Source organism: Sebastes umbrosus, chromosome 4 (assembly GCF_015220745.1).
Source record: "Sebastes umbrosus isolate fSebUmb1 chromosome 4, fSebUmb1.pri, whole genome shotgun sequence".
Lineage (NCBI taxonomy): Eukaryota > Metazoa > Chordata > Actinopteri > Perciformes > Sebastidae > Sebastes > Sebastes umbrosus.
This window is the reverse complement of record NC_051272.1, coordinates 4,805,829-4,831,850: the sequence shown is the minus strand read 5'-3', so window position 1 is coordinate 4,831,850 and position 26,022 is coordinate 4,805,829. Positions and strand designations below refer to the sequence as shown.

Below are 26,022 nucleotides of genomic sequence, written 5' to 3'. Positions count from 1 at the left end.
CTTTTGGAAAAAAATAAAATATTATTCAGTATCAGTAAAATACCTAATAGGACACATAAATTGAGTATTTTGGTCAAGCATCTACTATCATCAACTATAGGATTTGATCTGTCAATATCTCGTCAATATGAGCTTGATTTTTGACCTGCCGTTTGTCACTTTTTAGAGACTTTTTATTTGGTTTGACTTGAGTGATTTGAAAGACAAAGACATTTTAGTTTGGTAAAGTATTTTATAGTTCTTTTTCCCAATGACGTTTGTAAGAACCACAGCAAGCTGGGAGCTCGAATGGCTGCAGTAGTGGTTTGGCTCAGCTGTACTGGGATCCGGGTTTGCTAACTGGAATGTGACGGCCTGAGTTTGCTCTCTGAGGTCACTGTGTCCAAAACTCAACTCTTTTCTTACACACACACTCACTCAAGCAAGAAAGAGTCTATTCATGCATGTGCACACACACAAACACACACTGCTGAATAACTCAAATCATAAGATCGTGTTTTCAGCTTGACGTAGTGTTAGATTTTTCTGTCACACTCTGAACAGGGCAGTTTGCAGGGAAAGAATTTGTTCTCATGCTCATCCGAGCACGGTCAGATGTCAGGAATGGAAATCAGATGAGAGCGAGAACACACTGCCACCATCGCAGACAAACACTGGGCCTGTACGGTGGATGAATAGTGGTGATACTACATGATCAAGTTGTGTACCCCGTAATCATAAAACAAATCTAGCAAATGCTGAAAATTACAAATCAATAATGTTCTTATTTTATTTCTGTTGTTAACTTCTGCAGGGACAGCACACAATTAAAACTAATTGCACCAGAATTAGCTAGAAGCTAATTTGCATCTGTTGTCCCTGGGCACAAACACAACCACATGATGAATAATACACTACATAAAACAACACAATACAGAAAAGTCCATCAGTTTGAGATGGAAATAATAGATTTGCACGATAAATACAATAAATACTGTACAAGGCAATCATTAGTGGTGACACTTTTGTGCTGACTTTAGCCAAAACTTGAGGCTGGTTTTAAATACTGCAAAGCTTCCAGAGTCTCTAATGTTTGTGGGGAAGAAATTCCACTTCCCCACTAGTTTAAGAAAGCAGATTGAAGTCTGTCTTTCTGAACTTTTTGGTTTTGATTAGATTTTTTAAAACACAATCTGGATATTTGGTTATGTAATTTGAGTAAAGTGAAATAGAAGTGCCTCTTTGCTTTACAGACAAGTAAAAAAAATAAAAAAATCACACTCAATAAACATAGAAACTCTCTGAAATCAGGGGCCACACCTCGATGAAGGGTTTTGTAAACCATTAAAAACGTAAGACATTTCATTATACTGCAGGACTCAGAGTGCCTGGAGTTTTCTTTTTCCATGTATTCTGAATATTTACTTTGAAGTTACTTTGCCAACTGTACAGTAAAAACGAAATGTGCTGTAATAAATCCCCTGAAATCTCCTCATTTGTTAGGTATCACTCTTTACCTGTGCTCCAAGTGTATATTTAAATCCTCTCCAACCCTATCCACTACAACTAAAAGTCAGCAATCTCTGTGTAAATAATAATAATAATAACAAATCACACTGAATGAACAAAGGAACTCTTGATCCTGATGAAGTGTTTTGTTGAAAAAACACATAGGTGTAAAGCATTAAAAACCTAAGGCATTGTATTACACTCCAGGACTCAGAGTGCCTGGAATTTGCAATCTCAATATTTACTTCTGAGTTTACTTTGCCAACTGTACAGTAAAAATAAAAAATGCTGTAATAAATCCCGTGATATTTGTTAGATATCATTCTTTGTGTCTATTTAAATCCTCTCCAACCCTGTCCACTACACACAGTGGTTTTGACAGTGATAGATTTATTTAAAATTAATTGCAAGACTGCAGTCACCCAGTCTTAACATACAATCAAGGGTAAAATCTCAATAAGCTAAAAGCTTAATAGAATGGATGCTCATGGTAATGGTGACCCTAAACATCACAACACCACAAAGTCATGTTCAACGAGGCCCCCTGCTGGTGAAGAAGAGGAACATGTTGATGCTTCATATTGCACACATGCACAAAGTGGACTGCAGTTATAGATGGTCTGTTGATGTTTAGTACAGACTTAAGTCATCATGGAAAACAACTACAGTGTGTGTGTGTGAAGCAGAACTCAATTAACAGTCAATAATTTCTGTTGTGTGCACAGTTGCTGAACCTTTAAGTACATTTCTATTAGCTACCAGGCAGTTTAATGGTCTCTCAAAAAGGAAAAAAACTTTCTTTGGTATGTGACTTAGGTGAGATTGAGGAAGGTGAGGACATCATTTACAGTCATCAATTTTCTGTCATGTCAACAAACACTAAGTTACGTCTGCTTTAGTCTTGAGTGAGCTTTACTATCAAGATTATTGCATTGATTTTTCTGATATAAAAAAAAGTCAATGCTGAGTAAAATATAAGACATTACAGTTTAATTCTGAGCAGACCATTTTAAAAGTATTCAGACGAGTCAAGAGCTGCAACCCCAAGAATTTAAATTACTTAATTTCCACCTCTGGGAGACGGGGTGAGATCTGCGGCACCAGTTTGTGTTTGAAAGGAGGATTAGCTGCGTTTTTATGCATTAAAGCAGCATTATGACTTCTTATATGTCTGTGTGATGGTCTATACAGCAGACGACTGGAGTGCCTTTAACAGCTACGACTGCTTAGTAACGGAAACCTGCTATTAATGTTAAACCCCAAAGAGGAGAGGATTTATTTGAAAAGAAGAAAAATAAATAGTTGAACTTACAGTGCTCCCTTAATACAACTGATTATTAAAGAAAAATTCCATCAAAAGATGCTTTATCCTTTGGCTTTCCTGGATTTTTTTGTTTTATCCACAAGATTTTTCATTATTTTTCTTCCTTTAATGTGTTTTACTGTTTACTAATAATGTATTGTTATCATTTAAGTTTAATGTAGAACATTAATTTTAAGAAGGGAGAAAGGGAAATTAATTAAATGTCTCCTCAAAGAAATACATCCCAGAAAGACACACATTTAGCGTCACACATGGATAAAGTAATTACCTGTGTTTGTGAGAAGCGGGTAATTTCCTCATACTGGTTCCTGTCATTGGCCAGGATGAGTCTCCCCAAACGAGGTGGGCGGATTAGAGAGTAGCTTATCTCATTTCCATCCTCATTAGTCATAGCCCCCAGATTGGCACTGGTGATAGACTGTCTTGTTCCTGTGAAAACACACACACACACACAATCCTCTGATGTTGAAAATGGCCTCTTGGAAGTGTAGCTGAGCTTGTAAAATTAGAGTATAGAATTGCCTAAAACTTTAGCGGTTACAGTAATTCATGCACATCACTGTGTGGAAGAGTTTCCTGATGGCGAGAGTTTCATTCCAAACTTTTACTCAAGCTTTCAAAAAATGTGAAAACTCATCTCCTGTGTCATGCACGAAAGTAAAGTTTATTATGAATAGAGACCACAAACAGCTCTACTCTGCACCTTTATAGACTTGTTTTACTGTATTCTACAAACAATGTACAGCTTTATTCTGCACTTTATCTCTCTTTAAAAAACTCTCTACCTCAGTTCTTATCTTGCATTATATTCCATATTTGACATTTCTTAATCCCCTGGTCTCTAGATCTCATATATTTTATTATCCAGCACTATATATCACTTTTTGCACTATATTCACATTTTAATAGTTTATATATCTCCTGGTATTTTTATATCTGGTATATTTTCTCTATACTTTGTACTTACTTGTGCCTTTTTACTAACATGTTTTGCACTATCGAACTGAGATGCTGGAAACTTGAATTTCCCTCAGGATCAATAAAGTTACTATCTATCTATCTATCTATCTATCTATCTATCTATCTATCTATCTATCTATAGATGAGGTTATTGTCTGTGCTGACAAATAGTTTCACTTCTCAAAAGTTTCATCTGGAGAAGTTATGATATTTTTTAACCACTAAAAATAAAGTGACATTTTATTTCCAAACTATTTAAACTGACTTGAGACAAAACAGCTTCTCTTTGGTGCACTGGAACACTTTAGATCAAGTTTGGACTGTAAAAGGAAGAGTAAGCTTAAAGGCACAATGAGTAGGATTTTCCTAAAAAACTAAAAACTAAAAATAATCCCTCTCAGTCATCACTTATGACCCACTAGAAGTGTGTGGCGGTGTACGTATCCGCAGAGATCCTGCAGCCCTCAGCCTGGATTTTCTTATTTTGCTGTATTCGGGACGTTTCTGGGCATCAACCTCTATAAAAACGTAGCAATCAGGTGCCAGATCGTAAGCACGCATCCAAGAGGAAGCTATGAAAACAGCGGACACAGCGCCAAAAAACGCAAATATAGTGAGGCGAAACGCCAAGCGGACAAAGATCGTTTCAAAACGAGAGTGAATCCGGGATCGGCTTTCACCTGCTGGGGAGCACCGTGACCCTCGTTCCCTCTTTTGAAATGATATGTCACTTTTGTAAGACACAAAAAGACAATTTTCCTGTTATGAATGAAATGAAATGAATTCAATACACTCGGGCAGCTACAAGCTTCCTTGGTCCGTTATGGCAAGTAGCTTCAAGCTTGTAGAGGTTAATGTAAGCATAGATACCGTGTAACTGACATTAATCAGTGTGTTTGCTGGCTTTATGACTTTACTCTACTAGTAATACTTGAACATTTTAGCATGTTTCAGATACACATAATAACTGTTTTTAATACAACTGCCTCTGGAGAATCTTGACAAAATTAACCAAACTCATTGTGCCGTTATCTTGTAATTACCACTTCTGGATCTGAATCTATATCATAAGATCAAAACTAACATCCCAGACCAACTCTGCATTAAATGTAAGAAGGATAGACGCACACTATATCAATGTTCATGGAAATGTCCTGTTATCAAAGATATTTGTAGTAGTTAACTTGATATATTTCCTACTGTTTGTAACTTATGGAGTGAGAGGAAAAAGAGGTTATATTTTTGTTATCTGCACGCCCAATATACAATTGCTGTGATTTGGAAAATCCACCAAAACACCGGACACACTGTACATCATTTTTAGTTTATTTTTTGACCGTGTTTTTTTTATGTCCGACATAGATACAAAACAGAACAACACAATGTTTTTTTAAAAAGAAAAGACCTGTTATTATATTGCAGCAATGACTGGGTTGAACGAGTGACCACACACCCGTCTCCGTGGTAATCTTTCCATCACTGCTGTCTTTAGAGCTTAAAATCTGAAGGACTTTGGCATCTTACCTGGAAACACCATGAGCTCTTCCTGCGTTACCATGGTGATGGTGAGAGGCCTGGCTGTGACAACAAATTGGTAGAGAGGCGACGTGTGCTCTCCGTCTGTCACTGTGAAACTGAAACCACCAGACTCCTCACCTGGGGGGAGCAGAAGAGGTTGGATGTGGCTTACGGTCACACACATGGTCTTATATTTCAATTCACAATATAATACTTATTCATATCTACTACTTATTGTTTATTATATTACTAATTATACAAGCACAATGTGATCTAAAACTTGCTATACTGCACTTTTGTAGCCTTGATGAAAATTACACTTTTATTTAAAACAACAAAGGGACAAACAAAGATTACTCTAAAGTACGTTTACTGCCTCATAACACAAAATGTCTCTGGCAGTTTAATAGGGTTGTTGATCATAACCATAGACTGTATATAAAGATAGACGACATGACAGCTCCCCAAAAGTGAAGCCAAAACATCTGGATCGCCCCCTGGTGGCTGGCTGCAGTATAGCTCATAAATCCCGCCTCCTCCATGTTAGCAGATGGGACATGAGCCAAACTAAAACGTCCAAGTACACGTCAAATACATTTTTCCCAAAGATGTTTTTTTTGTCATTTTAGGTAGTTCTTATCATGTTGATGTATGTTCAAGTGTTCATTTTCTGATAAGTCTGGTTTTAATTAGCTATTTGATGCTATAAAAAGGGAGTGAGACGTTGACAGCTGCTCTGAGTGAAGTAGTCGCGAAGCTGGATGTTCGGGAATTATATGAGAGAGGAGATGTAACTTTTATATATTATGGTTAGTTGTTGTGTCTTTCTAGCCAAACAGCTACCGTGGAGCTAACGTAGCAGCTAAGTGGCTAAGCCGTGCTCGGCTTGTGATTGGCTTGGGCGGGACCTCGCGGCTCCAAAGCCTGATCACTACTGCGCAAGACTGTGGCTCCACATGATGTCAAATTCTCAAGTTGGCATCTCCTGTATCCGGTATATTTTGGCTTCACTTTTGTACAATGGGAGGAAGTGGAGACGCATCGTCCATCAGTGACTTCTGCTTAGACACTTGTGTAGAACGCGATAAGTTTAAACAATGTTGTTGTAATATCAGCATTTATCTAAGATAGAAGCCAACTAATATACAATATCCCAATGCAAGAAAAAAAACACTTTAGTGGCCTCACCCTCGTGAATGAAGATGACCTCCCCTTTGTTGATGTGAGCCTGCGTGAAATTTAGGACGCCCCCCTCGGGCGCCTCTTTCAACGCCACCATCCCACTGGTCGGGTTCTCGACGTGGTAAACCAACTGCTCTGCAGGGGTATCGGCATCATCTGTGTTCAGCATGCTGGAGGTGATATCGGCTTCCTCTCCAGCAAGAACCTGTCACATATCAAAGACAGAAAGAGAGAGAGATAGAGATGAAAAGACATCACAGATTACCCAGCCTGAGTTATGTTTGGACGATTGGATGTTTGGATTCAAGGGATCAGGAGGTTATTTGAAAATTATTAGAGATCGATTAGTGTATAATGTGTAGTGTAATCTCTTTTAAATCACTTCTTAAAACCCATTTTTATAGACTTGCTTTTATGTAATGTCGTCCTTTCATCATCTTGTTATTGTTTTTTTTCATTTTTATTTTTTATTTGTATACCCTTTTCTCTTATCTCCCTAAAAAGTGCCTACAGAGCATTAGAGCTCGGACCTCTCGCCTCAGAGACAATTTTTACCCTCAGGCGGTCAGACTACTAACAGTAGCGCTAAATGAATGCAGAGCTGTTGATTGGTTAATGGATGTTTTTATGGTTTTTAGGTTGTTTTATAATTTTATTCTCAGGTATTGTCTTATTTATTGTAGTATTTATCAAGTGTACTATTTATAGATTTTAAGGGCTGAGAGAGAGCCAGGGTAAAATGCATTTAATTGCGTTTCACTGTACACTGTACTTTTAAATGCATATGACAAATAAACTTGAAACTTGTATTTATTTAATTGATATGTTTTTTTATTGTTTTTATCTATTGTATGGTTTTATCTGTGTTTACATTTTACCATAGTCTTGGCTTTCTGTTGTCATATTGCCTTTTATCCTGTATCCTGCTTTTGCTTGCTGTGTCTGTCAAAGCACTTTATAAACTCAGTTTTTAAAGGAGTTATTATTATTATTATTATTATTATTATAAAAGACAATATGATGCTGTACATTAATGTACATCTGAAGTCATTTCCAAAGTAAAAGAAACAAAGAAAAAGAAACCAGCAAAAAAGGAAGAAAAGAAATAAACAAATGAAGAAGAAAATAAGTACAAAAGCCGTCTTACAAACAGCCACCTCCAAAGAAACAATTTAAAAGGTTAATTATTTCTCCGTGGCAGTCTAGACGCTCCTGTTATCACAAGATGGAGCACAGCAGCGCGGGCTGAATGACTCTCCCTGGGTGGAGGGGCTTTAATGGACTCCTAATGGTCGGCTGGCTGAAAGGAGCATTAATTGAAAGAAATGGACCAGATCCCCAGAAAGACATTCTTAAATAGCTGGAACCAGTTGGGAGAGTTGAGAGCTGAGGGTTTGCCCCGCAGTAAGAGGCACGTATCGATCTGGAAAGCCATTCGCCCTCTGACACCTCTCTCGCTCGCGCTTTCTCAAAGACTTCAAGATGAAGAGTGAGAAGCCTTCCGGCAGGAGGATGAGGAGAGCGAAAGACTCTGGATATTAAACCTTCAGGTGTCAATCACTGAGAGTCAGTTATATTTAGAAGTTCATTTACGCTATGTGGCACGTATACGCACACATCATCCATGTAGAACACACACTGTACGTCAAGAGTTGAAGGTGGTGTAATTAACTTTTTTTGGTGAGTTCAGTTCGTCTTACTAATTCCCTAAGCTAACTTTAATGACTTTCAGTGACCTTGGAGAGTGGGCACGAACTTTTGGCATTCACTCGTGGATTGCAAAGAGTGAAAAGAGAGAGAAATAACATAGTTAAAGCATGAGAGCGAGAGGTTTTCCAGCTGTGAAACTGCGAGTTAAAACTTAAAATTCAACCTGTCTAAAGTCTGTGTTGCATTCTGGTCTACTGAGGATATTACCCACTGAGAAATAAGAAATATCTCTACCTCGTCTATGTAGATTTCTCTCCAGATTAATGCTGCTGCAAGCTGCTTAGTCATATTACTGCTTACTGTCTATGCACAGTTTTTCATGGGAATTTTTTAAAATGCACCACCAACTGTCGCCAAATAAGCAAGAAAGCAAGAAAGGCATCTGGTACATTAACTGCAGCTGTTTTCAACAGCGATTAAGTGCTTTAGGGTGAGCTCTCTTGGTAATTTACTGTAATAGCAGCATAAATACTTAATTTAGTATTTAAGTTCACACTATATAATACAAAAATAGATCAAGACACGTACAATTTAGTTGAAAACAATATAGCACGGGGCACCCCGGTCGCTCAACTGGTAGAGCAATCCTCTCTCCCCCCCTTTCATGACCATCACTATCACTATCAAATTAAGCCAAAAATAATCTTAAAATAATAAATATAAGAAAGCAATATAGCATCAAGGCAGCGAGGATGTGTAGCAAAAATCACGTCTAAAAGGAGCCAACCGAGAGGCCTGCTTGAGTTCTAACTGACGACTGACGACGTCTGTATTTCCAGCTCTTAGAGCAAAATACTTTTCAGCCATTAATATCTATGTCCACATTTAAAAATGTGTCTACACAATTACAGATTTATGTACGCATTTACAGATTTATGTACACATTTACAAATTTGTCTGCACATTTACTAATCTCAATACACTTGCAAATCTGAATACAGATTTAGAGATTATTTTACACATTTACAAATCTGATTACACACACGCACGCACGCACACACGCACGCACGCACGCACACACGCACGCACACGCACACACACACACACACACACACACACACACGCACACACACACACACACACACACACACACACACACACACACACACACACACACACACGGATTGCGATACAGTTACACAACTCTCCACACATTTGGAAAGAGGCCCTATAGATGTTTAGCGTGTTTTAGCTGGTATAATGTTTAATATGTCCACCTTGGTTTAGTTTATTAGCATGCTGATTAGCACTAAACCTAAAGCTGAGGCTAATGGGAATGTCATTAGTTTTTCAGGTATTTGGTTGTAAAATAAAGTGAACGAATTAAAATTTTGACCAGGTGATGGAAGTCCACAGTAAGTTCAATTCATCCTGAGGGGGACATGGATGTTTGCACCAAATTTCATGGCAATCCAGCAAATATTTGTCGAGTTATTTACTCAAAAAGATGTTAATCTCATGGTGGCGCTAGAGGAAAAGTCAGTGGATAGCTGTTAGGATTTCTTTCTCATCCAACTGGAGCGACTCTGTTAATGTGGCTAAAAAACCTGTGCTTCATTTCTTTTTTTCTCCACACTTTCAAAGTGAGTTAAATTCTCTGAGACTTTATTCCTTATAATGCAATCACTGTCTCTTTGAGTCCTCTATGTCATCTCTGGTATTTTAAACCCATCAAGACTGTTTCAATAAAACAAATGTGTATGATTTAGTTGCCTTGCAGTCCACTGCTCATAACATCCCACTCAGTTGACACTCCATCAAAGATCCATCATAACACACAGCATCGGCAGTTCACAGCCATAATCCTCCGTAACGCACTTTGTGCTTCTTTTGCTGGTAGATTGCATCTTTGTTCCTTTCCAATGATAACTTCAATAACTGGTGATGACTTCACAGACAAGTAGGAAGTGAAATCAACAGTACTGTTCGTGTTTATAGCACAATTTCTGCTGCTGCAGTCTTTTATAGCGACTGCAGAGGTAATGAAAGTATAGGCTCTCATATCATGAAAGTCTTGACTCTTAATTTCATGTGTGCGTGTTTGCTGAGTTTGCATACAAAAAAACACAAGTAAGACATAAACAATATGCAAACCACTTACACTTTGTGGCCTCCCGTACCTTAATTCAGCAGTTGTATGACATGATCATCACATGTCGCTTGGGTTTATTTATATCTTTACTTATATTTTGGTAATGTATCCCACCTAAAATATTTCTGTATGCATACATTAGGCCTACATAAGACATACATTTCCACACTTTGTACATATATTCGGTTAATAAGACTTATTTGTATAGCTATTGCTACAAAAATAATTGTAGACAAATATAATATTGCATACATTCTCCAATAATTTTATTAATGATCTGCTGGCCTACAGATTAGATTAAATAATATCCAGCAACGTTTTCTCACCATTAAGCTAGCGATGTGTTTACACCATGCATGAGGTGCACACCCAGACTCATCAGGAGGTGGCGGTACACGATAAGAAGTAAGTGTACTCATGTGGACAAAACTCAAAAGTGCCGGTACTCAGTACGACCCATTTCAGGCACTGGTGGCCTCTGGTTAGATCTAGTAGTATATCTGCTGTTTTGCTTTACAGCACAAACAGGATGAGGATCTTCTACTGTGACTGTGTACAAACTTGCTCACGCAGGATGAGCACTGATTTACAGGTCAAAATACGTCTAGATGTCTAAGTTAACCAGACAAAATCTGGCTGAAAGGTAGACATTTTTATACGCCTAAATTACATATCATGTTGTTCCATCAGCATTTACAGTAAATGACTGTAATCAAATTTAGCCCTGAATATAATTTACACACTGAATATAGTCATTTATATGCCTACTGGGCTGCCTTGGGTGCCGGGGTGTAGAGAGCACAGGTGCTGATGTTTGGATGTAAGCAGCTAAACTTGGGATAATCCCTGGACCATGAGCTTGGAGGGGATTGAGGCCCGCTGCAGACGCCGGGGACCCCCAGCTACGACCCCTAAAGTACAGCCCCGACATCTAAAGAGTTCAGCAGGAATTTGTGAAACACTGATTGATACCAGAAGTCAGCAGCTCAACCCTGTGGTTCCACTAGGACTGCTGCACACCCCGCAGAGACTCGTTACCTCCGGGGACAATAACCTTTCATGTGTCAGACACCTCCATGACAGAATGGGGGTAACCTGCCTGGATGAGCTCGGTAGGTGGTGTGTCACCTTCAGACGAAGAGAGTCTCATCACACTACTGGAAATGATGGTTCTGCATCACTTCAAGCCACTGATAGGGTGGCGAGGATATTTCGGGTAGAGTTGACAGCAGCATCATACCAGCCCACATCAACAAACAGGGCAGCATTTTATCCACTCTGCTGTCGAAGCCTGCAGAGAACCTGCGATATCAGGCCTCGGAGAATCTTTACCTCCTCAAGGCAGTTTACATCTCAGGGATGCAGAAAGCAGAGCCTGATAGTTTGTCCGGGAGCACGCCCCTGGTGGGGGATGGAGACTCAACCCAAACATTTTGAGCCAAATCTGGACTCAGTTAGGGAGTAGATCTGTTTGCCTTAAGGCAGGACACCCACTGGTACCATAAACAAGACAGACACTCATTGCTTTCCCTTCCCTCTGTTTTATCCCTCTCCTTATCGAGAGAGACACGAGAAGCTAATATGATATGCAGAGATGACTCAGCTGATAACAGCGCCACCCACCTGGCCAATTTCTCAGCATTAAGGAGCCCTGTTGCATCCAAAACTAGTGTTACTATACCTCATCATCATTCCCCCACCGCTACTGACAGAGATGATGCCGTCGAAGACTGAGAGTGGGAACAATCTCCTTTCAAGAGGCAACAGAAAAACTGAAAATATGGTCTTCATTTTGAGAAACATTTGCTCTGACGATACCACAGCCTCGAGACAAAAAGCTTCTAATCATCTCTACCAGGGTTTCATTTGTTTACAATAACTTTATCAAAACATTGAACTGGATTTTTTTTAAAGATTCACAAACTAAATCAGGTTCTCTGTGAGATTCCTGAAAGAGAGTAACTTCATAGCAGTGGTCAACCTCGGGTCTGAAAAGTGAAGCCAATCCTGAAGTGCTTTAAACTTCTATTTCTCTTATTTCTCTAAGAAGTCTGATTGTATAGAAGTCTATGAAAAAATGAGCCTACTTCTCACTTGATTTATTACCTCAGTAAACATTTTAACATGAGTTTATGGTCGCTAGTTTCAAGTCTTCTTCAATACAGCATGATGTTCATTTAGTAAATTATGGTCTCATTTAGAGTCAAATAGACCATAAAGCAGGGGATGCTTTAGGGCGTTTATAGTCGCTACCATGTCGTTGTCCGGTCTGGGAGTTGTCAGTGTTTTCGTTTTACAACTTTAACCCTTTCACAGTGTGTTTTCAGTTCATTAAAGTTAATTGTTACATTTTTGGTCGCCTGAAAATGTCTGTGGACTGCTGTTTTGAAGCCTCGAGTTCTGCATTTTGACTGTCGCTATCTTGGTTTTTGGCAACCAGAAATGACACTCGAGGGTGGAGCTAAGTACAACCGAACGCTGAATAAGACATTTTTAGGTGACCAAAATGTTACAATTAACTTTCATGAACTGAAAACACACTGTGAAAGGGTTAAAGTTCTTGCACAAAGATGGGGACAACTCCCAGACCGGACAACGCCATGGTAGCGAGCTGTCAATCACAAGGTAACCACGCCCTAAAGCGTCCCCTGCTATATGGTCTATTTGACTCTAAATGGGACCATAATTTACTAAATGAACATCATGCTGTATTGAAGAAGACTTGAAACTAGCGATTGAGACCATAAACTCATGTTCACAATGTTTACTGAGGTAATAAATCAAGTGAGAAGTAGGCTCATTTTCTCATAGACTTCTATACAATCAGACTTCTTTTTGCAACCAGAGGAGTCGCCTCCTGCTGGTTATTAGACATTGGCTTCACTTTTCAGACCCCGGAGGTTGCCCACTGGCTTAGAGGATGTGGCAAATGACATCTATTTCTACTTATGAATTACTTTTGTACAAATAATTTGTCAATAATGAATTTACATACAAGCTGAAGACAAAGAAATATATAAAACAGCCTTAATTATAGTCTCAACACCCATACTGTAGATATGATCTCCGGTGGAATAGACCTGCAGAGTTACAGTAAAATGCCTTTGACTGTTTTTGTCTCTTGTCGCTATGATAAATTACTTTTCATTTATTAATAAATTGTGCATTTTTTAACAGAAAATGTGTTGAATATCTCAGAGCAGCTGATGACGATGAGACAGTGCTTTATTATTTTGACACACATGATTATACTAGTGTGTTATGTCTATGATGAAGATGATAATAATCCCCATGCATGCAACACTCATTACCTATTGTGCTGAAACACAACTTTGCACACCAGACTGTCACTGGTAGAAATATAAAATATTTCCCAAGCACAAAACAGAATTTACACTGTTAAATAAAACAGCCTTCTTAAATAATAAAAAGGTGTCAATATTCAAAATGAGGTCACATAGGTTCAAGAATTTGTCAGTACTAGTTCTGATCGTTTTTTTTTATAGTGCAGAACCCAACCCCTTCCACTAGATGGCCCCGTCAGCCCACTCTACACTGCAGCGAGGCACCAGGCAATCTAGGGCAGGTAATCTGAAAATGGCCCTGCAAATTGATGGTTTATATAACAATCAATGCATTTAGCACCTAAGAGGATGGGCTGCAGATTCAATTTGATTGGACACAATGGCTGATATTTCATTTGGAGGCAGTAATGAAGGAGCTGCTGCCATAGGCGTACGGCTTAGTTTGCCGATGACTCAACAGGATACCACCATCTTTTAAATGTTTGAGACTCTGAGGGGCGCCAGATGTCTGAAGCCGTATCCCCAAATAGCCTGGGCATCCGAAATATTGGCTGATTTTGTAAGTACACGGGGACACCAGAGTGTTTTCAGCTCTGTATTGGGGAGTGGGGAAAGTAAAGGCAACAACAAGACAGATGTCAATGCCTAAACTGTAGTCGAAAAAAAAGGGAGAGAGTTTCCATTTTGAGATCAGCTCTCCATCTGCAGCTCTGTTATTTCTCTCTGAGACACAGATTTGTGTAACTACCCAAATACCTGGTCCTGGTGTGACATCTCTCCTGCTCTTTGTTTGGATAAAACAAAAATACTGTGCTTCATCTATCACTCACTGGTCATGTGCACAACATGTGAAAGACTCAGATGAGAGAAGACAGTAGATAGATAGAGAGATACACAGACAGACAGACAGACTGACCCAGAGGGACAACTATTCTGAGATACAGCCGTTCAAGTAGAACCAGACAGAGACGAGTGTAAACCTTAATGGAGACCAGCTGTATCCTATAGACCGGGCCAACTGGGATCAATGGTGAGCTTGAACAGAGCCCGATCACGGCCATATTAGTCATCATGTCTGATCATCTGCTGCAGAGGTCACTACACTCACACGTACACTTCCTGCTTTAAATCAACCCAAGTGCTGCTGCTGCTGCTGCTGCTGGGCCAGCCCTGGCTCAGTGTGGGGAGACATCCACATATCATTATGTTACACTCCGCAGCCGCAGCAGAGGAGGCACAGGGATTGGATGCCGCCCTCACTCTGCCAGAGAGCCGCGGTCTCGTCGACCATCTTGGTTTTCCAAAAATACGGGTTGCCAGGGAGACGCGGAGCCGCAGGCAGAGCAAGGAGGGCTGAATGACACAGTTGGTTTCCAGCTCTGTGAGCTGATTACTGCTGGCTTTTTCCAACTGCCTGCCTACTCGTACAGTAGAATCTACTTAATCGATGCTTCAGAACTTTTTCTTTCATGGCTTAATCAGCTAGAGAGCGTGTCCCAAACACACTCGAAAACTGTGATTCAATTACACGAAGAAGCTATTGAATGAACACCTTTCTTTTTTTACAACAAACGGTATTGATTGTGATGTTTTTTTTTAGTGATAGAGCGTTAAGAGAGGAAATATAAGTGAGATCTATCCACAATGTAGGAACAGTACAGTGAGGCAGTCTAACACTTTTCTTTTCAACTTGATATATTAAATGTATTTTTGTCTCTGTACTTCCACTTTTAGATGGAGTAATTTGACAGAGCTTTCATTGTGTACTTGTTTTAAGATGTGAGTGGGTTGGATGGTTAACCACTCCCGTCACTGACCTATTGATATACTGTAGAGCGTGGTTTCCACTTTTATACTGACAAAGATTCAACTGGGATTGAAACGTTATCTATTTCAATAAATATGCAATTTGGAGTCAAAAAGTTATCAGAATTAACAAATCTATTAATTACAGCTTACTTCTAAATCAGTATGCTGTAATTTTACTTGGTAGCCAATCACAATTTAACCTTCGTTAGTCTGGTGGCACAGAATCCAAACACATAATGTGAATAGGTAAAGGGGACATATCATGAAAAACTCACTCTTTCAGTGCTGCTGCTCATATATATTTGGGTATCTGGAGTTCCTACCAACCCACAAACTGTGAAATCAGACAGCCCAGTCAGTTTTTTGTGGGCTGTCTATAGCGGAAAACATGTGATTCAAGAAGCCATTCAGATTTGTCTCCCCTTCCTGGGGGCTTTTCTCAAACCGGACACTCCCCACTCCCACTGAACTCAGTTTGTAGTCACACTCGCAGCTGAATGAAGCACCCTTCTGTAAGGTGGAGGAGGGTATAGATACAGTACAGTGACAAGCTTTGGGACGAACTTCCCTCTCTCCAACTGTGGTAACGTTTTATAAACATGGTATCGTATCAAGCGGAGGGGATGTGCAAAGGTTCACAGTATTAAGAATAAAAAGAATATGCAATATACAGATAAAGTAAAAACTTGCTTCTGTGTTGGCATTTCTTTTCTTTTTGTAAACATCTTCTCATTTTTAAATCAGATGTTTACGTGCTTGGTTTTTGCAACAGTCCCTGTAAATATATAACACTTTACAATCAAATTAACACGTCTAACGTTTTCTAAATTTGATCCTAACTACAGTATAACATTGTCTGGCAATATTAAATATATATCTTAGTTTGAGTAGTCCATGTTTGTACGGGTAGTTGCACGGAACTCACATTTGTGAGGAGCGTGTTCCATGACGAACACAAAATGCCATGGCCAATAAAGTCGGAATAGATGCAGGCTCGCTGTTGGAGGGTTATATAACCCACTTCCACTCCCCGCTAATTGGTTTGGGATGACACTTAATATGACGGACCCGCCACGCGAACATGCAAACGGAGTGGAAGTGGGTAGGGAGAGGATGTAGGGGGGTGGTTTGAGGAAGTCCTCGTGTCAGTGACAGGCTCATTAGTATATATCGCCCACAGCTTGAGAACTATCTTTGCAAAGGTGCACCGTATTTTTCTCACCAGCCAATTAGAGCAGACTGGGCTTCTTAAAGAGACAGGCGCTATAACGGAGCATTTCGGACAGAGGGTGACTACAGGTATATTAAGACAGACAGTAGGAGAAAGATAATGTGTTTTTGAACATTAAAGCATGTAAACATGTTTTATCAGAAACCCAAAATATAAGTGTGAACCTCTAAATGCTGAGTTTAAATGAACAAATGTGTTTTGCACAACTATGTTAATCAGGCATGGGCAACAATTAAAATCAATTAGTTTTATCTTTTAATTGTGATAAATAATACCCTCAAGTTAGAATGATACAAAATTGTATTGTAGAAATAAAACAATGACAAATTAGAAAATAATAACTAAAGGCAATTACAGACTGAAATATTCTTCCATATTAGACATATTTTATATTCTAAAATGTCATCATTTTATGAAAGTTGACTATTCAGTATGGAATTTTGCACATAATGCAATAACGGATATCTTTGAGATACAGGGATAATACTGTGATAATAATATGTATGTTCCCTCCGTTCTTGTGCAAACTGCAATATCAGCAAATTTGGGAGTCATTAAAATGCACAGATACTGTATACAGTACCTGAAACTCTGCTTGACACTCCATTGAGTGCATACAGTAGTGAATCACTGCCCTCTTATACTTATGTGATTCATTTGCAACACTTTGGAGCAGTCAAGCTGAGGATATGCTAATCTACTTCTATTTTATGGCTCTTTATGAAAACAAATACGCTGTGGAGGCCACTGCTGTTCCGATGCAGCATGCATCATCATCTGTGAGGTCAGGATCCTTCAGTGTCTCGGTAAAACATTCACTGCATTTATTGTACTCGCAGCATGAAGTGAATTTAATTCTCACTTCATACAGGATTCATGACAGCAGACTGTAACGCTGCAGCTGAAGCTATACAGTATAGATGTGAGAAAGTTCATACGGAGTTCAGAGTTTATTAATTCTTAAAACTTTTTGATTTTATATCAGCTTGGACCTCTAATGGAAAATATCCCTTTCAACACAAGGTCTTTTGATTGTTTGGACTTCTAAATTAGTAGTTAATCATTAAATTCACATACTATTTTGTCAGAAAATCAAACAAAATCAAGAAGAAGAAGAAGCATAAAGCAGAAAAGCTTAAAGGGATAGTTCGGGTGTTTTGAAGTAGGGTTGTATGCATAGGCGCGGTATGAATGTTTTTTGGAAGGTTGGGGGTTCATAAAAAAAAAAAGCGCCGCAGAACAGCTGATTCATAAAGTTGAAATGAAGAGTTATACGATACATCCCTATTTTTCTACAAAACCTAAATAAGTAGGCAGCTGGCTGGAGGGAGATCGGCTGAATGTTTCTCACTTGCTGTTGGCTATATTGTAGCCTGTCATTTCCAGTAAATATCACAATATTAAACGTGTGTTTTCTGTTTAAAAACTAGGCAACAAACATAGGAGGAGTGCAAGTATTACCCATCTTTTAAGTGTTTAAGCCTATATCTCCAGTCTGATCTCGAGCGCAAAGCCGATAGGTACATGCTTTATTTACATGACGTAGCAGAAGTGCATATTTAACGGATTCAGGGAGCATCCAGTGTTAATATTTATATATATATCACTTTCAGTTCTGTTCCCCGTCGGAAAGGAGAAGGAAAGGGCCGTCTGACGGCAAGATAAAGCGGTGTAAACATTCTAAATATAGCGTACACTTAAATGGATATTGATTTTTGTTCTTTTAGTTGGCTAAAATATGTTTTTCTGCCGTCCCTGTCCACAGCACTGTATTGCTTTGCTACAGTGTCGGTGGTCCTGTCTGTTTCTCCAAACTGGGGGCATGCCGACCGTCATCTATTGTAGGTAATACACCTACTATGGATAAGTACCTCAAACAACCCCACTTCAAAACACCCGAACTATCCCTTTAAAGCACTGCGGGGTAGTTTTGATAAAATGACCCCTTTTCATCATGTCAGAATCTCTTTAACCATTATGAAGCCATTCATCTGCCGTTCTTTCATATGTTGTGTTGCTTGGGTATCAGACCAATCATGCAAAGTCTGGAACAGGTGTGGGAACACAAACAGCCTGTCAATCACATGCACAAGTTGGACTAGTTCCAGCATATTACCGGAGAGGAAGCAAACACCCTACACAAAGGTAACATGAAATAAACTAGAACTGACATAAACCTTCAGGGAAGCAAGTTATTTTCTCCACAGTTTCGTCTATTTAGAATAAAATACTCCCTTGTTTTGAAAGGTCACAATAAAAAAGTTTGTTCTTTCCTCCTTCACACAAAGTGCCGCTTATGGTCAGCTTGGATCAGGTGAAATGTGCTAAGGGAAAAAAGTATCCAACAAACTGAAACTTTACTTTTTTTTTTATAGATTTTCCTGCAGCAACAACATTGAGTATGTTAGAGGGAAGCTCAAAGTAACAGAAAAAAAAACACTTTCAAAGAGCAAAACATTACCTCCAGTCCCGTGTTACGTGTCAGTTTTGGCGGCTCATCGTTGACTGGTATGACAGTCACCGAGATGGTGACAGGGAGGCTCCGCCGCTCAATCTCATAAGCCGAGGCAGAGAGTGTAAAACTGTCCTCGGTGCTCTCGGTGCTGTCATGCATGTAGTAGACGTGTCCAAGTTTCAACTGTGGGAGACAAAAAGGATCCAGTTGTCACTCAACTCTGAATCAGACCTGAATGGTGGGAAACGACATAAAATAGGCATAGCCTGGGTGGGCCTAAAAGGTGGAATAAAATTTTATGGCTGTGTCGCTTAACGCCCATATCCAAAGAACACTGCTTTTGAGGAACCACAAAGCCATCATATCCTGGTTAACCTGAAGAAACACAAAATGATGACACTGTTTCCTTCTGAAATTCTTAATTTTTTTTATTCAAATATTTTGGTTCACAAAATGATCATCTTCCCCTGACACAGGGAACTCCAATATATTTACTCATAATAGTCAGTTTACTGATCATTTTGGGTACTACTCAGCCTGTGAAAACATAATGTATAATGCCTTCTGTGGCTCCGGGGGATCTAATTATTTCAGCTTTGGCTACAACTTTTATAACAGAAAGCCTGTGTTACAAAGTGGAGCTTGAAACGTGGGCGTTTACGAGACAGGAAGTATCTAACAAAAAGATGCCGTTGGGACTAAAAGTCGGACTATTTTCACCAATGTCTTATAAATCTGCCTCGTTAGTCCTCCAACTTTATGGAGAGCAGTAATAACCCAATTATATCCCTTTCCATCCCATATCTCTCATGCAGCGATCGTAGCTATACCTACAAAGAGTAATGCACTGTAATTCGTATATATCCCACAAAATCAACTTGTATGTAATCCATGTGATCATGAACCAGGAAGTATACAGAGCAACAAATGCCGCATAGCAAAAAGGGCGAGATGGATGGATGGGTCAAAAAACACCAGACATTTGCCCAGGGGGCTGGTGTTCGTACCCCGTGTGAAACCAAAAGTCAACGTTGATTTATTTGTCACGTAACTTCTGTACTTAAGTAACGCCACTTTCTGAGTTATTTTAACAGAAACCATGATCTTTTCCAAAACCTAACTAAGTAGTTTTATTGCCTAAACATAACCAAGTTGTTTCCTGTGAAGACTGAAGTTTAGTTTGAAAAGACTGTATGCATTTAACGGGCGGGAAATTGACAAGTACATCACGTGTTGCTGGACAATCGTAGGAAAAACGCACAAAAAATGAGTTGCATCTCCATATACAGTACATGAGGATTATTCTTTAAAGCAAAAGTTGGTCCACTCGAATTGTTAACTTGCTTGATCTTTTTTGGGCATTTCACCACACCACAGTATTACCCAATATAATCACAGATAATGTGAGCATGTACGTAAATGTGTTTTTTTTTTGTTTTCTTGCCTAGATTCAGTTAGCCTAGTTTAGCATAAAGACTGGTCTTTTGTTGTTATTTGTGGGGATTAAACCATCAGGGTATAACCATAGACTGTATATAAGAAGTGAATGTAGTCACCGTGACGTCACTCATTGGTTTGTGGACTGCCGTTTGGAAGCCTTGAGTTCAGCCATCTTGTTTTTTTGCAACCAGAAGCGACACGAGAGGGTAGAGCTAATTACAACCAAAACGCTGAATAATTTTTAAGCGACCAAAATGTTAATATTAACTTTCATGAACTGAAAACACATTGTGAAAGAGTTAAAGTTCCAAGACGAAAACAAGGACAACACCCACACCGGGCAACGTCGTGGTAGCGACCTGTCAATCACAGGGTAGCCATGCCCTAAAGCATCCCCTGCTTTATGGTCCATTTGACTCTAAATGGGACCATAATTTACAAAATGAACATCATGCTGTATTGAAGAAGACTAGAAACTAGCGATTGAGACCATAAACTCATGATTACAATGTTTACTGAGGTAATAAATCAAGTGAGAAGTTGGCTCATTTTCTCATAGACTTCTATACAATCAGACTTCTTTTTGCAACCAGAGGAGTCGCCCCCTGCTGGCTGTTAGAAAGAATGCAAGTTTAAGGCACTGGCTTCACTTTTCAGACCCGGAGGTTGCCCACTTGATATAACGTGTTATTGAACTTTAGAAGTGCTGGTAAGCAGATTTCTCTGTCCTCTCTCAGGCTAGCTGTTTCAACCTGCTTCCAGTGTTTGTGCTAAACTAAGCTAAGATAACGCTCTCCAGACTGTAGCCTAGTATTTAACAGACAGATCCCAAATTGTCAAACAATTCCTTTTAGGGTCTATGTTTTTATGAGACGACAAAACATAATACGGTTCTGTTATAACAGACCTATATTTCTGTACGGTATATCTTTTGTTGTCCTTGACAGATAATTTATGTTTTCAAAGTTTGGAGATTAAGGCTATAATCAGGTCCTAAAGTCTGGCAGCAGCACATGAACAAGGAGAATCTCCCTTGTGGGACGAAACCTTGAGGGAAACCAGATGCACAAAAGAATCAGTCATCCAGTGTCAAGTGAGTAGATGGAAAACAGCACCTGCGGCCGGGCTAAGCCAACTCTGCTGCCTTTCTGCATACAGAGGAGGAATCTCAGCACCCAGCATCCTGGGTTCTTGTTTCTCAGTCCTGTAGTCGTATCTGGATCACATAATCTGCCTACACGTAACATTTTCCTCTGATACTTGATGACAAATTTACTGGATCCTTCTCTGCAAAGAGGACAGTTGGAACTTTGTCTTGACAAAAGCCGCTTCAGAGGGCAGGAAGTGCCAAATGGGTCCCATATGACGGGCATCCTTCTGGAATAACAACCCCCATCATCATTACTGATCGGGGAAAGTCAGGGGAGACAATCAGTCTGCTCGCTGGCACAATAAACAGTGGGGGGTTGTTGGACATGTGGCATTCAGATTTACTTCAGAGATTGATACAGGTGTTATTTTATTGTCAGTTTTGATTGATGTAAAATCTCAAGTTCTGTGTGCCTACTGTATTTTGGAAAATAAGCAATATAAACCGTAGAAACTTGCACCACTTTGTACCGAAAACATTTTGTACTTTGTGAAAAATAAAAGACGCCTGTGTGGACTTTAATAGGCTTTACACAGATGGGAGACCTAATTGAGACCCGATGGAGAGCCGAGCCTGATTAAAGCCAAAAGGTGTATCGGAGCAAAGTGTTTCAGATTTCCCATATTTCCTCAAGTTGGATCCCACTCAACGCTGCATATGTTGCTGAATGTGTGCATGACTTGATTGTTCAAAGCTGGAGTAAATCATAGTCAGCGGTTGGTGAAATGCCTTACATCGTCTGACACAGATTCAATGTTTATGTGACACATCTGGGCCACATGGCACACAGAAGAGTGACTTTACATTCTTAAGATCTTCTGTTGTTCATGTAGACACTCTCAAACACTCAGTTTTTCTCACGATGTCACTGGACACTAACCTCAGTGATCTACCCCATCTGATGACTTTATCGCAAAATTACTACACACACCAGTTAGTCCAGTGCCCAGACAGCTTTAAAACTTTGGGGGAAAAAAAAGCCTAGAATGCAGAAAAGTACACACACATCCAACTTCAATTTTGAAACAATTACGGTCTGGTTTAAATGCTGCGCAGACTGAGGCTTGGACATTTATCCTTCAATGTGGAACTCATTTGGGAGAGCTGCCTGTGTTTCATTCTCCGAGTATAACAGTAAAAGAGAACAGAAATAGAACACACATAAAAAAAAAGCAGTGTAAAGAAAAGCTTTTTTTTCTCTGTGACATTTCCATAGCGGCACATGATGATATCTATATTATTTTTGCTACCAATGTAACCGTTGCTACGCACCAGACCCATTCGAGTTGCTCATTGGGATCTTTGAAAGACAGTATGAGTGAGTCTGGCAGTAGCAAAGCGCGGGACGCTTGTGTGCACTCGCACATTATTATAGGAATATACCGGGCCAGTTTATTTTGGCTGCAGGCGGTCCAAAGGCATCGTCAGTTTTTCCACAATGCTTCAGCAAAGTAGAGAGGAGTGGAGGCAGGCCGGGGCTAGAGCTATAAGATATGTGTCTAACTAGCTCCAGTAAACTATGTGGTCCATTCAGAATGCATGAGGTTTTTTTTTTTTTCACCGGTAACTACTCATGCATTTTTAATATTTTCCTAAAGCTGGGGCCTCTGAACCACAGGGAAACAGACCAGATAGCTGTGCTGCAGCAGCTCCCAGATTCTCCCTCCTCCTCTCTCTATCTGGCACAACACAACAAATCCAAAACAGCATGAGAAGTAACCGGGGGAAAGTTTCATGGTGAAGCCTTGCTGTGGTAATCCTCCTCAACAGCCACCGTGATCTAGTCGTGAAAGGAAGATGTTATTCTCCCTGGAGTTTTTAAAGACAGGATCAAATACGGATTATTGGGTTTTTTGGGGTCTTCTGAGAAGTTTTTGGTCCCAGACTGACAAAAATATAAAAATTTCTGTCTACAGTTCAGGTGCTTTGAAGAAATGATTAATCAAATCTTCTTAATCCTTACAATGTTTGTTAGAGGATCAAATGCTTTTGGTGGGTTTGGCAATGCATGTGGTACACATGTGTTAACAATTTGGTGAAACCGACCATTTTGGTAAATAAAAAGCCTTGCGTTTTATTTTACAAGGTTCCGCCAGCAAGAAGGGCAAAAACAAACGTAAGAGTTTTGAGTGGAAAACAGCGAGGGGAAACCAAATGGAAAAACACAATTCTTAAGGATTTAAGATGTTCATATTTCTGTAGGTACTCTATATGCTACAGTAGTTTCTGATGATGCTGGTGTGTCAAAAGAAATTCTCTGCAAACATGCAATTTGGATGGATTTGTATAAAATGGTACATGCATGCACCAAATATAATGTATTTCACAATAATGCATAAATAGGAGAGGACTTTACCCAGCGGATAATCAATATCACGCTTTCATATCATTTATCAGCTCATTTACGCTTCACAGGAACAACGACAATACGTGTCACTCTCTACGTGAACCGTACATCCCGCCCGATCGGTACTGCACATGTGCAACGCTCAGCAGAGATGAGAAAGAAGCGGAAATGGCCAACGAATCACTTGTTGGCTACTGTTTTATACCGTTACTGTGCTTTAACAATTTATTAAAGCAATTGTTATGTATTCCTCGATTTATTTATTTAAGTTCTTTTTTCTATTACTGACTGTCAAACTAAAAAGAAAGAAAGCTCTGAAAGATCTATTGGTGAGCAATGAAACTTCACTTGATTGTTGACTGAAAAGTCTTTGAGACTTAGCAAGGGAAGGGATCATATTATCAACGATGATATGCAAGACAAAATGCAGTATTATTTGAACAAAGAGCCAGGGAGATGTTATTGTTTCGAGATCTTTCGTGATATTTTTTGTTGGAATATGTATCTGAATTTCTGTATTTCTTTCATCACATCATTACGTACCTCTTCCCATGTGAAGTACGGAAGTTCGTCTCCATCCAGGTAACGGATGTCCCCATGCTGCGGTGGCTCCTCCACAACAAAGTCGATGTTTGCCGAGCTGTAGAAGGGATGCGAGATGTTGACAATCTCTGCGTTGATCACCCTGCTGAGGCCTTCCTTCACTGTGAAGTTGAAGGTAATGAGGGGGATGAGCCGGGGCACGATGTTCACAGAGACGTGCAGGTCCTCCACCGAGGTAAAACCGTTACTGACATCAACGGTGAAGGCGTCATTGCCCTGGAACAGATGGATGTTCAAATAAGTTATTGATATCCTAAAATAGACTCCTCAGAGGCTGAGGTTGTCTTTTTGTCTGATTTTAACCTCAGTGTGAATATGAAAGAGAACAAGCTGCCAGATCTGATTTACTACAGCACAGCAGGATTAATGAAATCACAATGAACCTGGAGGGATGCAGACACATAGAGAATGCGTCCCTGATCAATGTCCTCTTGAGAGAAGGAGTGAATGTAGTCGAGGTCGGGTGAGGCGGTGCTGTCCGAGCTGTTTGTCATCTTGACCACGTGGCCGAGGCGAGGAGGCGCTTTAATGGTGAACACCATTTCTGTGGGAAGAATATCAGCTTGATCCACCTAAAAGGCAAAAGTGCACACTGTTAATTTAGTACTTAACATCCTAATATGTCATCTGTTTTTTTGTATAATGTTCATCTAAATGTGGTTTGTGTGTAGTGCAATGATTAAGCTTTCTGGCTAATTAAAGGGCGGGTCAATTATTATTATTATTTTCATTCTGTAGCCTCCTAGTGGTGTCCCTTAAGTATTTCATACTTGAACATTAAAATTTTGTTTGTAAAGTATGTATGTTTTAGCGTCAAAATGCGATTTTCCAGAGCCCCTCTAAAAACCTTTTTCCCAAGTAACCTGATGTAGGTTTCTGCATATGCTAAGCAATGTAGTGCTGCGTGGACGCCACGTTAGTTCGGATCCAAAAGTCACACCATAACACAAACAAACTACCCGATCGATGCAGCGTTAGACTAGCAACTCCCGTGTCCTGTGACGTAAAATTACTGTTTTTGTGAATGGAGTCTGGTCTGGTGGCGTTAAAGACAGCGATATAACGACTTCAGTTCACTGTCAGAAAGGGCTGTCCTGACGGCGAGTTAAAGCTGTGAAAATATTCTAAATATAGCGTACGCTTAAACTGATATTGATTTTTTTTAGGTGGCTGCTGCTCCCTTCTATAGCCGCTTTATCACGCCGTTAGACAGCCCTTTCCGAGGGGGAACTGAAGCCGTTATATCGCTCTCTTCAAAGCCACCAGACAACATTGACAAAAATAATAATATTACCTTGCAGAATACAGGAGTATACATACAACTTCCTCTTCAAAAAATTCTGAACTAACCCTTTCAATTGTTTCCAAATTTAGCACAGCTAATGTTCACATTGTTCATATCCTTATT

At 39.6% G+C, this 26,022-nt stretch overlaps 1 protein-coding gene and 1 long non-coding RNA gene across 2 annotated transcripts in view; one reads left to right on the top strand and one right to left on the bottom strand.

The window, feature by feature from the left end:
* cspg4 (chondroitin sulfate proteoglycan 4) overlaps window positions 1-26,022 on the bottom strand; it is an 87,327-nt gene that overhangs the window by 6,810 nt on the left and 54,495 nt on the right. Inside the window, exons 4-9 of the mRNA XM_037768027.1 lie at window positions 24,998-25,186; window positions 24,555-24,830; window positions 19,081-19,257; window positions 6,479-6,677; window positions 5,297-5,428; window positions 3,081-3,241 (exon numbers count right to left, since the gene is read on the bottom strand). Coding sequence (XP_037623955.1) covers window positions 3,081-3,241; window positions 5,297-5,428; window positions 6,479-6,677; window positions 19,081-19,257; window positions 24,555-24,830; window positions 24,998-25,186 — 1,134 coding nt within the window. The remainder of the gene's footprint in view (window positions 1-3,080; window positions 3,242-5,296; window positions 5,429-6,478; window positions 6,678-19,080; window positions 19,258-24,554; window positions 24,831-24,997; window positions 25,187-26,022) is intronic.
* LOC119487287 lies at window positions 15,771-16,785 on the top strand. Its single transcript, XR_005206681.1, has 2 exons — window positions 15,771-15,803; window positions 16,622-16,785. It is a non-coding gene; the product is annotated as an uncharacterized LOC119487287 (long non-coding RNA).